The 16,178-nt window shown below is 30.6% G+C and overlaps 1 protein-coding gene across 3 annotated transcripts in view; it reads right to left on the reverse strand.

The window, feature by feature from the left end:
• Positions 1-16,178, reverse strand: part of LOC145259149 (ATP-dependent DNA helicase DDX11-like) — a 310,336-nt gene that overhangs the window by 171,577 nt on the left and 122,581 nt on the right. For all 3 annotated transcript variants that reach the window (XM_080116856.1, XM_080116857.1, XM_080116858.1), the window contains one exon: positions 11,624-11,750. In XM_080116856.1, coding sequence (XP_079972982.1) covers positions 11,624-11,750 — 127 coding nt within the window. The remainder of the gene's footprint in view (positions 1-11,623; positions 11,751-16,178) is intronic.

Genomic DNA, 16,178 nt, shown 5'->3' on the forward strand with positions numbered 1-16,178 from the left:
TAGGGAATTATGGTTTTGAAATATACCAGGTAGTTTTATACTTATGGTCAGTAGTTCCCAAATATGTTCCCTAACTTTGGAAGAGATATTTTATGTCTACACCGTCGTGTTTTGGATTAAATAAAATTATTATAGAGTAAACTAAATGGAAAACTTAGCAAAATTTATTTTAGAGAAAATTTATTTTACTTAATTGGAATACAGAAAAAAAAACTCAAAGAAAATAGAATTTATCCTTCAGAGAAAAAACAAATAAAATAGAATTTATATAACAGAACAAAAACAAGAAAATTAGAGAATAAATACACACGATTCATTATTTTGGTCCTCATAATTAACAGATTTAATGAATTAAATAAAAAAAAATATAGCGGAAGAGAAAGAAAATATATACTAATTAAATATAAAAAAGATAAATATTTAATTTAATAATTTATAAATGAACGTGCGTAATGAAAAAAAAACAATATACCACGTGACATGGCGCCGTAGATACAAAATAACCTTTCCAAAGTTAACGACCATATATGAGAATACCATCAATCAAAAGTTTTTGTGTTTTATACCAAAGGTAGGTATAGCGAAAAGTTACAATTAAAGGGATTTCAAAAACGATTTTTTGTTTGGCTATTGATAGTTGTATTTGTGACGGCAGTTCTTCAGACCTCCATAATTCACAAGGAGTAGTTAACACCTATTATTTTTTCTTACTTTTTCATTGCTTTTACACGTTGTTTCTAACGTGAAGAATAAGTTTAGCCAAACTAATTTTGAAATAGGGTATATCAAAGGAACACATATAAAAATGATACCACTATAAAAAACAAATGAAATACTAGATAAAATTGAGCAAACATAATTACCAAAATTACAGAAAAAGATTAAAAAAAATTTTTTTAAAAAAATGGTGAAGTTTGTTGAGTGAAATGAATTATTGAAAGAAAGTAATTGAACTAATAGAAATGTTAAATAAAAAAATGTCACCTTTCAATATTTTTTTAATAATTAAATTCTAAGGGTTGTCGAAATTAAAAATTAAGTGATTTTTTTTTATTAGACTTCTTTCGAAGCTTGTTAACTTGAAAAATACATTTAAAACCCTGTTTTTTTAAAATAAATTGAAAAATAAACGCAATTAAAAAAATTTAATTGATAATTAAAACTTTAAAAACATATTAAACATTGAAAAATTACTTATCTCACAAATTAACGTCCAATAAAGTAGATCCAGTCTTCATACAGGAATTTGGTTGTAATAAATATATCTTTCCCAAACTTAAAAATTAAATTTTTTTTTTTTTTTTTTTTTTGGAGAGAGAGAGAGTGCTTTAAAATCGCCGGGGAGTGCCGCCTAAAATTTTAAAGAAGTAAATTTTAGGAGTTTAGTGCCTTTCAAAGACGGTTATCATAATTTATTATCATCATTTAATTTCCTTTTTTTTCTTCCCCCCCCCCACACCTTTCCATGTGGTTCAGTAGTTAAGCAGTGCTCCTGTTGCTGTCAGTCAGCTATCTTTACCTAAGTTTTAATTTCTAGTTAAAAGAATTTTTCATGAATAGAATCAGCATTTTTAAAAATTATTTTTTTAGTTGTATATATTGTATTTACTCTTTGAAGTTAAGGAGGGTTAAAAGAAATTGGTGACACCTAGATGGTGACGTAGACAAAAAAAAAAAAAAGACACTGCGATTTCGACCCTCACTAATAAAACTGCTCTGAGTGACTAGTTGGTAATTTTTTGTTCCTTTTCTTTTTTATTTTGCTCCTCCAATTTATTTGGATGCTTCATATTTAAATGTTTTAACATGTTGGTTGTGGTCATGTTAGATGGTTTTATTTCTTCGCGATATTTTAATTTGACAGACTTTGCAAATGGCTCTCAACTCATCATCTTCATCAACTTCAAAAAGTTTCCATGCAAGACTTTTTTTGGACTTTGGGCCATATTAGAAAATTCAGTTTATCTGTAAACAAATAATTTACTATTAAATTTTGTTTTAAAGCTAGTCACTTATTTGGATAATTAATTGAAAATAATCCGCTAAAAAAGACAAAAAGAAAAAAATATAAAGGGATGGGGCGGTAAATTGTACTAACCGGTAGTTAACAAAAAAACTTAAAGAATTTAATTTTTGAAACCAATGTATAAAAGTTTACATAATGAAATGCAAATATGCATTTTCTTTTGAATTTTTTTTTTTGTTGACTGTGTTCAATTCACACATGGTTGATGCGGTTCAATATTGCTAAACTATAAGTCTTAAGTAAAATTCTATTTATAAATACTTTTTAAAATGAAATTATTTAATTAAGCGTAAATATTATTTAGACATAAAAATTAATTGATTACAAAACCTTTTAAAAATATATATATTAATTTCTTTTTCGTTCGACAAAAAACTGCGCAAAACACTTTTAATTTTCAATTTAAAATTCTAGAAAAAAGATTATATTATTCTGCTTTTAATATAATCAAATTCAGGGTTTTATCTTTCTGGAGAAAAATTTTAAAAAAATAATGGATTTTATTTCAATGAAATTAAAAAAAAAAAAACTTGACTGAATTGAATTAATTACCCTTAAATTAACAAAGGGGTTGGGGTCGGTTTTTTTGAAACTTTAAAAGAAGCTGACTACTGTCAAAATTTTGCGAAATAATACAACGTGATCAATTTCATTTTAGAGATATTTCTTTCAAAAGCCTTCTTTTAAAAAAAGAAAAAAAAAGTATATTGTTCTATTAAACCTTTTACTGTTTAAATGATTTGACTTTGCTCGTTTTATTTTAAGGAAATATAAGTTGAAAAAGCATTTTCATTCAGTATTAGAAGATTTGTCAGTAAAAAAAACAATCGCCAAAAAGATAAGCGTTTTTTATTTTTACTCGCAATGTAGATCCCTGCATAGTTCTTTTCAAGTTAACTCTTTTGTAGTTTTGATTACAATAGATCTGAATGAATGAACCTTGTAAGGGAGGGGGGCACTAAGCATTGCCCTGTTAATAATGAATTTCTTTGGTTTCTTTTTATAACATGCTACATTTCTCTCTCGCGGTTAGAAATATCAGGAAATTATTTTTCTTTTTTTCAACATCAGACTAAAAGAATCGTAATGAAGGAATCGGAAAATTAAGGTATTTTTTAACGATGCGATTCCGATTCCGATACCTCCCAAAATACACGATTCTTACGATTAACGATTCCGCCACTAGTTAATAATTAAAAAAAAGTTAAAAATCGTCCCACCACTAGTTAATAATTAAAAAAAAATTTTTTTTAATCAGTGTTGTTTTTCATCAATGAGTAAGTAAAAAATATATTTAGAAATCAAACATGAATAATTTTTTATATGGTAGACCAATTTGTTCATTTCACATCTCACTAATGAAAATCGTCGCATTTTCTGAAAAGTCCACTTTACTTATGTAAATTAAATTCAGTTCATTTTATTTACAACTAAATACTGTACATTACAACATATTTTAATAATGTTTTTTTTTATTAATTTGTTTAAACCAAAGACATATTTTCAAATTAGCTGCTCGCATAGTTAGTGATAGCTGACTGTTGTAAGTTTTCTGTGCTTTTTTTTGTTTTTATATATACAAAAATTAAATATTATTCACATCATATTTCAAGTCAATGGTAAGTCTTTTTCTGTTATATTTCACCTGACTAACGATCAAAACAAAACTTTAACAAGATATAATGTAAATTTGTACAAAGTTTTTTTTTTTATATATATTTTTAATGTTTTTTAAAGTCTGTTTTTCATATATTTACAAAGTTTGTTTTTTTAATATATTTTTAATGTTTTTCATATATTTACAAAGTTTGTTTTTTTAATATATTTTTAATGTTTTTCATATATTTACAAAGTTTGTTTTTTTAATATATTTTTAATGTTTTTCATATATTTACAAAGTTTGTTTTTTTAATATATTTTTTATGTTTTTCATATATTTACAAAGTTTGTTTTTTTAATATATTTTTAATGTTTTTCATATATTTACAAAGTTTGTTTTTTTAATATATTTTTTATGTTTTTCATATATTTACAAAGTTTGTTTTTTTAATATATTTTTAATGTTTTTCATATATTTACAAAGTTTGTTTTTTTAATATATTTTTAATGTTTTTCATATATTTACAAAGTTTGTTTTTTTAATATATTTTTAATGTTTTTCATATATTTACAAAGTTTGTTTTTTTAATATATTTTTAATGTTTTTCATATATTTACAAAGTTTGTTTTTTTAATATATTTTTAATGTTTTTCATATATTTACAAAGTTTGGCATTGTAATTTTCTCATATTTCCAGTTTTGTTTTTTCTGCGATTTTAAGATCAAATTTCACAGGTTTTATGAAGTATAAAATAAATAATGTTTATCTGCGATACCTGTATCCTTTTCCTTAATTTTGAGTAAAAATTATGATGAATTAATTTCATTTTACTTGTTTGTTCTTGTATTTTTTGCTATGGGTGTCAAAAATTAGTGTAATACCTACTATTTATAATTATAGAGTCAATTATCTATCAATTATTATATTGTACCTAATACATATTATACAGTAGTGATATGAAAAGTAAAAAAAATATATAACTTGGATGGATGCCATCAGCTAGAATTGAAACTAAAACATATAACTCTTCAGCCTCTTTCCTTTGCATCAGAACTAAGCCCATACATATATATATAGTTTAGAAATAATGTTGTTTAACATGTGAATGTAGATTTGTGCATGTAAAAAGGTTTAGTTGACTACTTCTGCCAAGGTCAACTGTTTGGTCTTACATTTTCGACCCTTTAGCAGCAATTTTTACTGGTTAAAACCCAAATCGAAAGTGTGCTACCCTATATATAAAATTTCAACTCTGTAGACCAAATATTCAGAGAGGAGTTTTGTAGAGACTTTTCACACACACACCAACAAGTCCACTTTATATATATATAATTATCCCACACGCATAGTAGAAACTCTGACAGCTTAAACACCATTAATGCAAATGTAAAATCCCACACGTATATCGGCGCAACGGCAAATCTAATTAAACTGAGAATTTCCAAACATATAAGCTCCTTTAATAATGAAAATCATTCGTTGACATCTATGCTGATGACACGACCATCTACGGCAACACATCAAAGGCTGTAAATGACAAAGTTCTCTGATTCTCTCTCCTCTGATCTCGAGCACGTGGTTGAGTGGGGGAAGATGTGGCTGGTTACCTTTAATGCATCCAAAACCAAACTCCTATCTTTACATCATCAACGCTCTGATCCCCAGCTGGCATCAATTGTGATGGATGGCTCTCGTCTGGGTGAGGCCCCGTGTTTTAACAAGCTTCTGGGTTTGACCTTTACTCCTGATCTGAAATGGAACACGTACATCAAGTCTGTTGCCAAGGTTGCTGGAAAGATGGTGGGATCCTTCTACCGCTCCAGAAGATATCTCACTACTGATGCAATTCTCTATCTATATAATAGCCAAGTACGTCCAAGGATGGAATACTGTTGCCATATCTGGGCAGGAGCTGCTAAAAACAGCCTATCCTGCCTTGACAGAGTACAAAATAGACTTCGTGGCTTAGTGGGGGATACCCTTTTCTCTACCCTGCAACCTCTCTCTCACAGAAGAGACGTTGCGAGCCTATCCTTGTTTTATTGGTATTTCCATGGCAGGTGCTCGTCTGAACTCCAATCTCTGGTCCCCCCTCGCCAATCTTTCACGAAAAACACCCGTCTAGCTGAATCCACTGCGAAAAATTTCCCTCACTCTATATCTGTGCCTAAATCAAAATGCGGATTCCATGAACAAAGCTTCTTTCTTAGAACTGCACACCTGTGGAACTCTGTTCCGTCTGCCTGCTTCCCACCGGACTACAACTTGGATGTCTTCAAGTCCAACGTTAACAAATGAACCGCCCCCTTAAGTAAACACTTCATCAAATCTCCACACTAACGTAATGTACTTGCAATAACCCTTATCCCTGAGTGGCTTCCGGGCCTTGATAAGTGGTGATCACTGTGTAAAAAAAAAAAAAAAAAAAAAAAAAATCCAAATAGCAACTCTGATTAAAGATCTCCAATATAGGAATATTCCGTACTCGCTAAAATGGGATTTATTGAAAAAACCCAATTCATACACCCCTAAATCCCAATTCTGTAACCTTTGCACTTCAGAAGCAGTTGCAATAACAACATATCCTAAAACCACAATAAACACCAAAAATGAGCTTATTTCGTTATGCAAGCGCAGGAAAAAATTAAAGTATAGCCAGCTCAAAACCACTTAAGTCACCATACTTGAAATAGTTTTGGCATGTTGCCCCTATGTGTATAAGCATGGATTCATGCTTGTATGAGTGTATATGTATGCACGCATGAGGGGGTGGATGTTGCATGCACTGTAGCTATGTTAATATTTATATATCTATATGTGTACTTATACATGTGCATGCTTGAGCAAGTATATGTTTGTACATGTCTATATATGTATGGCTGTATATATGTGTATATATGTATGTATATATATATATATATATAGATATAGAAAGAGAGAGAGAGAGAGAGAGAGAGAGAGAGAGAGAGAGAGAATAAAAAGGAACAAACCGTATTATGTGTTCATCAACGTTTCGTCTTTATTTCGAGACTTCCTCTGGATGAATGGAAGTCTCGAAATAAAGACGAAACGTTGATGAACACATAATACGGTTTGTTCCTTTTTATTTTCTCTATTCTGTCGGAATACTATTTCCATCATTTTCATCATATATATATATATATATATATATATATAACTACTTCATTTACTCACATAAAATTAATATACGAAAGTATAGATTTATGCGTAAACTTTAAGTATTTACTTCAAAAGTGCTCAATACATAGATAGAGCTAGTTAGTAATTTATAAAATATATATGGCGATTAAGCTACACTGAATATTCAACGTTTCATCCACTCTAGGATTCGTCAGGCTTATGCGCGAATTCTGTGGTTGTTTCTTGTTTTTATATGGTCCTCTTCTGTTGAGGATTTTAGTTTAATAATATAGCTATGCTTGCTGGGTGTGGGGATGTTTTTTAGCGATGTTTCGAAATTAACTCTTTCCATATCTATTTTTAATGTGGTGAAATAAATTTTTTTGAGAGTGCTCGACTGTTTCAGGAGCTAAGTATAACTACTTCATTTACTCACATAAAATCAATATACGAAAGTATAGATTTATGCGTAAACTTTAAGTATTTACTTCAAAAGTGCTCAATACATAGGTAGAGCTAGTTAGTAATTTATAAAATATATATGGCGATTAAGCTACACTGAATATTCGGCGTCTCATCCACTCTAGGATTCGTCAGACTTATGCGCGAATTCTGTGGTTTTTTATAAATTACTTACTATATATATATATATATATATATATATATATATATATATATATATATATATATATATATATATATATATATATATATATTCAGTAATGTGATTGATAATTTAAAATTCAAATTAGAATTAAATTAAAAATCCATTTCACAAGAAGGAACAACAACAAAATCAATAATTTGTACGATCGTTTCGGAAAACAATGTTTTTATTGTGGTAGACATTAAGCCACGGACAATAATTTTTACATATAGTATTTTAAAAAAAAAACAAAGTTTCCTCATCAGCAAAAGTATTGGGAAGGGTTTTTAATATATGTAAAAGACACCATAAATAAACCTAGTATTAAAAGTAAGGCAGATGCATCTTTTAATTCTTTGCCTTTTGAAATCAGCAATTAAGGTCAAAGCATTCATTTGGATGTTTATTAGCTTTTCAACTTATGAAATTTTACTATTACATTAAAATACACTCTGCTCTTTAGATTAGTGTTCTAATCGCCTTTAAATTTATATATATATATATATATGTGCATGATCTTGTCTCCATTAATTTCATTTCCTTATATATGTGGATGTATATATATATGTGTGAGATTGTAGGCGTGCGTTTTGTGTTGAGTGTATGTACATATGATTATGTGCTGTAGTGTATATATGTATGTATGCACGTGTGTGTGTATACGCATATGTATGTTTATGTGTGTGTATATATATATATATATATATATATATATATATATATATATATATATGTATGTGTGTGTGTGTGTGTATTTGTGTGAGCATGGACATTTAACGGAGTTACACACCTTAGCCATATATTAGTACACTCTAACTGTCTATATCTCCCTTGACCATATAAATGCATTGGCAATTGGGGATTATTCCCCTCTCTAAAATAGAATCATTAGATAAACCCGATCATTTGTTGATGTATGTATATCTTTAACGGTAGGTGCACGCTCTCTGTATTTGTATGTTAGATATATCAGTGTGCACACTTTTATCTCTTTTTAGACATAACACTTATGGAGATGTATATTTGCTGTATGTATACGATGGTATGCAAAAGGGGGTATGACTTGCATGCTTGCACTTGATTATAGCGATGTTCAACCGTGCATGTGGGCGCAGGTGTACACTTGAGTACGCGCGCATGCATACTCGCCCGGCTGTATAAGTAGTTCCCTTCTCTAATATGCCTGTTTGTGTTATGATATGTATATATGTAATTGAGTGCACATGTGCATTAGTATAAGGATGTGTGTGTATATAAGTCTGTATTTATGCATGGTATGGATCAGTGTTTGTGCATAAGTGTATACTATATATATGTATATGTGTATGTCTATATATGTATATATATGTATGTATGTGTGTCTGTGGGTATATATGTGATTATATCTGCACTTATGTTTAGGTTTGACAGGTGGATATACAAGTAATCATTATATAAATAGTTAAAATCAACCACGCTTGTGCGACCCCATACCCAGCCCCACATTTAAATCAATTTTCCCCATTATAAAAATAGCTAATTAACCACAGTATATAAAGAACTCACTCAAACATCAATTCCAACTCAACGAACAACAAAACAAACTCATCCATAGATCGCCTCCAAACAGAAATATATGTATTTTAAATAAAATTTAAACAAACTTAATTAAACCAGATCACACTACGACAACAAGCATAATGAACTGACATCTCAACTAATCAAGTCACCTTTAAATATACACTCAAAATTAAAAGAACCCAACCTTAAACTAACTTAAATAAGTAACCCTCCAAACAGTCCATATTTTCAGACCATGACTCATCTCAATCTCCACCTCACCTTACAGCAAAAACAGCACACCCACTCCATATCACGCACACTCCCATTGAAAATCACAAGAATATCCATTTCCCATTTGAACTTAAAATCAAGAGGTCAACCCTTTTAAAGAATACTAAAATACAATTCCTCCCCCCACCGAAAAAATTCCATTAAGAACATATATGCTCACCCAATTTTAACCATCCCCCCCTCTCTCTTTACCCTCTCTACTTCTCCCCCACTCACCTCTTTCCCTCATCTAAAAGGCTTCCTTCACCCACTATCAACCAGAAAGCGAACTATCTTTCTACTGGTACTCACACCAGAAGCAAGCTGTTCAATGCACCGTTCTGAATATCATCTCCAGGATTATTTTGCTACCTATACTATTGATTTCGAGGTCCATTGCATACTTAACTCAATGCTCAAATTCTATTACTCATGGGGATAATTACAATGGAATGGTATATTCACCCAATATCGGATACACTTTATCAACACCGAGAAAGCATTTGGACTACATTAACCAACACACACTCTACACAACAACGAATAAGGCTGCCCCGTATACATTTCGAAAAATCAATAAGGAGCAATACGCTTTCACTATAGGGGAATATGACTTTCTCCCCTGGGCCTATTTTCTGCCCACCTGGATTTATAACCCCGAACGACATTGGACTCCTTCCGATAATGGATTACCCAGGTTGTATCAACTTCTCTTTTCGTATAATTTTTTTCCATATAATTATCCACAACCACTAAAAAACTATTTCAATAATTGTGCTGAAAAGCAAAATTAGCGTCCATTCACAGCTGAACATTTTGCTAACCACATTTCATTTCCTCTGATGATATGTGCCATTGTTGAAAATCCATGGATTAAGGAAATTAAAATAACCCCTTCTATATATTCTTTTTGTCAAACAATAAATTCTTTAATCGAATATATGTCTCTATATGTTGTTTTTCAGAATTTAAAATTTAACCATAAAATTTATATATTGCTCTATTCTTAAATATTGAGCTTTTCCTTTTTGGCTAGGATCACCTTGAAAGTATTGCTTCAAGTAATATCTATCAGGACTTTTCATCTGAATTTTATCAGTGTCTTATCTCACTATATATATATATATATATATATATATATATATATATATATATATATATATATATATACACATATATATATACACATATATATATATACACATATATATATATATATATATATATATATATATATATATACATATATATATTTATATATATATATATATATATAGTGAGATAATTTTTATTTACAGAATTTTGTTTTACAGAAATAACACAATTTTTCCCTTATGACTTCTCATTTTTTTCTTTTTTGGAATGATAAAATTGTTCCCCTAAAAAAAACACTACAGCTTTATTTGAAAACTTTTACTGAAAAAATCAATTCAGGTACCTTGATTATGTAGTAGAGATATATGGCATAATTGCGTTGACACAGCATTTCTCATCAGATCACCAAAGTTAAGCAACGTTAAACCTGGCTAGTACCAGATGGGTGACCATTTGGGAATTCTAGGTATTGTATGTGTTCTCTGCTTATCTCGGCATGTTTCCAGTTGTCTTGTACATACACTTCACTTGCCACTGGTATTTAACAATGGCAACTCAGGAGAGGTGTGGTTGGAGATTGTGCACCTCCTACGACAAAAATTTCACGCACAGGCACCTCTTCATGGATATCCATAGTCTGTCAAGTCTGAAGGAGCCTGTGTGTGTGAGTAGAGATGGAATCTATTTAATATAACTGCCTTCAGCCTCAATCACCACCTCGATACAGGTCCAGAACTGAGAGCATGCCTTTCCAGTAGGAGCTTGGCGAATACTCAGTGGATAGCAGCAATCAGGCTAGCTTTGGTGTTGTGGGAGATCATGTTGGTGATGTTCTCAACGCATGGGCAAACGAAGTAATCCAGCAGGTTCGGGTCAGGGGAAGAGGGAGATAGTGAGAGAAAGGTACAAAGTCGTAGCCTCATGTTCCTTATTTTTCTCTTTTTCAATGTAATTTTTTATCTAATTCTTTTTATAAAAAGCTCTCATTCATTATCAACAGTCTGACTGTTCAAAAGATCTTGCTTGCTAGGATCTCAGACGCGATGTCATTTTTCAGTGATTGGACTTACTATTACAAAGCCCACAGGCAGACACAGCACAAAAACCAACCTTCATCTGTGATTGTATCAAGATTAAAAAACAATCCATCATTGCGGACCGCACCATAGCTTGGGAGTAACGCATAAGCAAAAGAAGAACAATAATTGTTTCTTGATCAGAAAGATTTAAACTGAAATATTGTCAAAACAAGCTCAGATACAAATTCATTGTCTTCACACATGAAAAGAAAAAGAAACTCACCTCCAATGTAAGTAACAAATCTCGAAAGTACAAAAAGTATCTGCTTGATATACATGAGATTCTTGGCTTTTAAACGACTTTGGTAACGTTGTTCATATTGACTTAGTTGAGAATGAGCACGACACATCTGAAAATAAAAAACAAGTGATCACTTAAATACAAAAAACAAATGAGAATAATGATAAAAAACATGATTAACAACCAGTTTTTTTTTACACATATTACATAACACATTTTTTATTCTTGTTTTATAATGCTTCATTTTTTAAATGTAAACATTTGTTCATGATTTAATTCTTTCAGACATTGGTTTTATCTTCTTTTGGATTTTTTTTTTCAAATTCTCTTTTTCTTATTTTTTTTTCCACTAAACTAAAATAAAAATTTAAGTTAACTTGAACAATATGAGAAGACAATGGAATTTAAAAACCAAACTTTATCAAATGTTTTAACACCCTAAATCCAATCCAGAGTCAGTGAGATTACAACAGCATGAAAATAAATTTGACTGCAGTTTAAAGCATCCTTAACAAGGATTAAATGAAAAAACAGATACATGTACATTATCTATACATACTGCTTGAAAAACATGTGTGAATGCATTTACATAAAATGAATGTAGCATTATTATGTAGCTACAGAATTTAGTTTTTCAATTTATTATTTAAAATTTTATTTTTATATAAAAGGGAATACATAAATATTTCTCTTTCAAACCAATAAAAGTTTATTTTGTCATAAAAATCAGTTTCTGTTTCTGATTGGTTGTTTTGTTTTATGGCATATCAAATCTTTTGAATTATTTAATGCTAAATCCAGTAATTTTGGAAAATAGTTTTCATGTTTCAAGCTGTTTATATTTTCAATTATTTATTCATGATATTTGGTTTGGTTGTTTTGTCTTGTATCAACACATTTCAGGTTCAGCTATTTTGATAAAAGTTTTTATGCTTCCAGTTCTTTATATCTTCAAATATTTATTCATGATGTTTAGTTTGGTTGTTTTGTGTAGGAAGATTATTGTTTTCGGTTTTAGTTTTTCAGAATATGATTTGAATTTTTCCAAGGGAAAGGAAAAAGCAATAACATCAATATTTGGTGCATTTGTTTCAAACAGCCTGATCTGGTCACACCAAATAAGCTCAGCAGAAATGGTTAAATGCAACCAAGAAATGTTTATGTAGCTGACAATGATGAACAAATTGGATTGCAAACTTAAAGAAAAGACAGATTTTCCATGCAACTAATACATTGCACATGTTTTTGTGTAACAAAGTGTGTTCACATCAGACATTTGTATTTTAGAGCAACTAATTAAGATGATCATTAAGGTTCATAAAGTATTAAAGTATTAATATTTAAGGATATATTATTTTCTTACTGGAATGATTTTCTTCAAAAATATATGTTTATTTTTACACATATTTTAAAATATATTGTCTTTAACTATAATAAATAATGTACCCCCACTTCCTAACAAAGTCCAGCGTGTGATGTTACCCGGCTTTTCTGCTCTGGTCTCAAGTGGCTGCAGGAACTATGCTGCCTTTTTGGCAAGGGTCCTGGTTGATAAGAGAATTTGGTCGAATAGGTTGCTACTCTCCCTACATTCCTTTTGATAGAGTGTGCAATCCGTTCAGCTCTGGTCTCCAAAGTCAGCACCATTGGAAAGTAGAGGTCATTTAAAAACAAAGGAAGAAAAGAAAGACAACTTGACAACTCGGCTTGTTGTATAAAAAAAAAAAAACAAGATAATTATTCAGGGATAGTTACAAATTCTGACCATTTCTGACTCCAGATACAAATACTCGGGAACTGGTTGCTTTTCTTCATAAACCGATCTCCAAAAGGATTGTACTTCTCAAGCCTTGATGGACTTTTTCCCTTTCTTCTTCTCTCTTAATCTATACCTCTTACAATCACTGAGGTGGGAGGACCCCAGTACCTTCACCCCCTCTCGACTCCCATTAAGTCTTTACCTTTTTTTACCATCACTTCTGGGATGGTCTTCCCAAAGGCCACTGTATATGGCACAATAAGGAAATCGGCTATCTAGATGAATTTCCGAAGGAACTTCACGGACAATTACAAATTAAACGGCTACTTTACAGATTGATCTACTCGACTTGATTTACTGGCGGTCCCTCAAATAAAAGTTAAGTGCCAATTTTCACAGCCTGGAAACATTTTATCATTCCAAACTAAATCCTTAAGCTATCCAGCTTGGGGGGGGGCATTTTAATTATCTGTTAAGAAAACAGGTTTCTTCTTTCCACTATTCATTCCAATTATCAACCATTCTAATTATCAATCATTCCAATTATCAGTCATTCCAATTATCAGCCATTCTAATTATCAGTCATTCCAATTATCAGCCATTCCAATTATCAGTCATTCCAATTATCAACCATTCCAATTATCAGTCATTCTAATTATGAACCATTCCAATTATCAGCCATTCCAATTATCAGTCATTCCAATTATCAACCATTCCAATTATCAGCCATTCCAATTATCAGTCATTCTAATTATGAACCATTCCAATTATCAGCCATTCCAATTATCAGTCATTCCAATTATCAACCATTCCAATTATCAGTCATTCCAATTATCAGTCATTCCAATTATCAGTCATTCCAATTATCAGTCATTCTAATTATGAACCATTCCAATTATCAGCCATTCCAATTATCAGTCATTCCAATTATCAGTCATTCCAATTATCAGTCATTCCAATTATCAGTCATTCTAATTATGAACCATTCCAATTATCAGCCATTCCAATTATCAGTCATTCCAATTATCAACCATTCCAATTATCAGCCATTCCAATTATCAGTCATTCTAATTATGAACCATTCCAATTATCAGCCATTCCAATTATCAGTCATTCCAATTATCAACCATTCCAATTATCAGTCATTCCAATTATCAGTCATTCCAATTATCAGTCATTCTAATTATCAGCCATTCCAATTATCAGTCAGTCATTCCAATTATCAACCATTCCAATTATCAGTCATTCCAATTATCAGTCATTCCAATTATCAGTCATTCCAATTATCAGTCATTCTAATTATGAACCATTCCAATTATCAGTCATTCCAATTATCAGTCATTCCAATTATCAACCATTCCAATTATCAGCCATTCCAATTATCAATCATTCCAATTATCAACCATTCCAATTATCAGTCATTCCAATTATCAGCCATTCCAATTATCAGCCATTCCAATTATCAGCCATTCCAATTATCAACCATTCCAATTATCAACCATTCCAATTATCAGCCATTCCAATTATCAGCCATTCCAATTATCAGCCATTCCAATTATCAGCCATTCCAATTATCAGCCATTCCAATTATCAGTCATTCCAATTATCAGTCATTCCAATTATCAATCATTCCAATTATTAACCATTCCAATTATCAGTCATTCCAATTATCAACCATTCCAATTATCAACCATTCCAATTATCAATCATTCCAATTATCAGCCATTCCAATTATCAACCATTCCAATTATCAATCATTCCAATTATCAATCATTCCAATTATCAGCCATTCCAATTATCAACCATTCCAATTATCAACCATTCCAATTATCAACCATTCCAATTATCAATCATTCCAATTATCAATCATTCCAATTATCAGCCATTCCAATTATCAATCATTCCAATTATCAGCCATTCCAATTATCAACCATTCCAATTATCAGTCATTCCAATTATCAACCATTCCAATTATCAGTCATTCCAATTATCATCCATTCCAATTATCAATCATTCCAATTATCAGCCATTCCAATTATCAACCATTCCAATTATCAATCATTCCAATTATCAACCGTTCCAATTATCAGTCATTCCAATTATCAACCATTCCAATTATCAGTCATTCCAATTATCAACCATTCCAATTATCAGTCATTCCAATTATCAGTCATTCCAATTATCAGCCATTCCAATTATCAATCATTCCAATTATCAGTCATTCCAATTATCAACCATTCCAATTATCAATCATTCCAACTATCAGCCATTCCAATTATCAGCCATTCCAATTATCAACCATTCCAATTATCAGTCATTCCAATTATCAGTCATTCCAATTATCAATCATTCCAATTATCAGCCATTCCAATTATCAGTCATTCCAATTATCAACCATTCCAATTATCAGTCATTCCAATTATCAACCATTCCAATTATAAACCATTCCAATTATCAGCCATTCCAATTATCAACCATTCCAATTATCAGTCATTCCAATTATCAGCCATTCCAATTATCAACCATTCCAATTATCAACCATTCCAATTATCAGTCATTCCAATTATCAACCATTCCAATTATCAACCATTCCAATTATCAGTCATTCCAATTATCAACCATTCCAATTATCAGCCATTCCAATTATCAGCCATTCCAATTATCAACCATTCCAATTATCAACCATTCCAATTATCAGTCATTCCAATTATCAGCCATTCCAATTATCAACCATTCCAATTATCAACCATTCCAATTATCAGTCATTCCAATTATCAA

This window comes from Euprymna scolopes, chromosome 34 (genome assembly GCF_053919585.1).
Source record: "Euprymna scolopes isolate OS-2025 chromosome 34, ASM5391958v1, whole genome shotgun sequence".
In the NCBI taxonomy this organism is placed as follows: Eukaryota; Metazoa; Mollusca; class Cephalopoda; order Sepiida; family Sepiolidae; genus Euprymna; species Euprymna scolopes.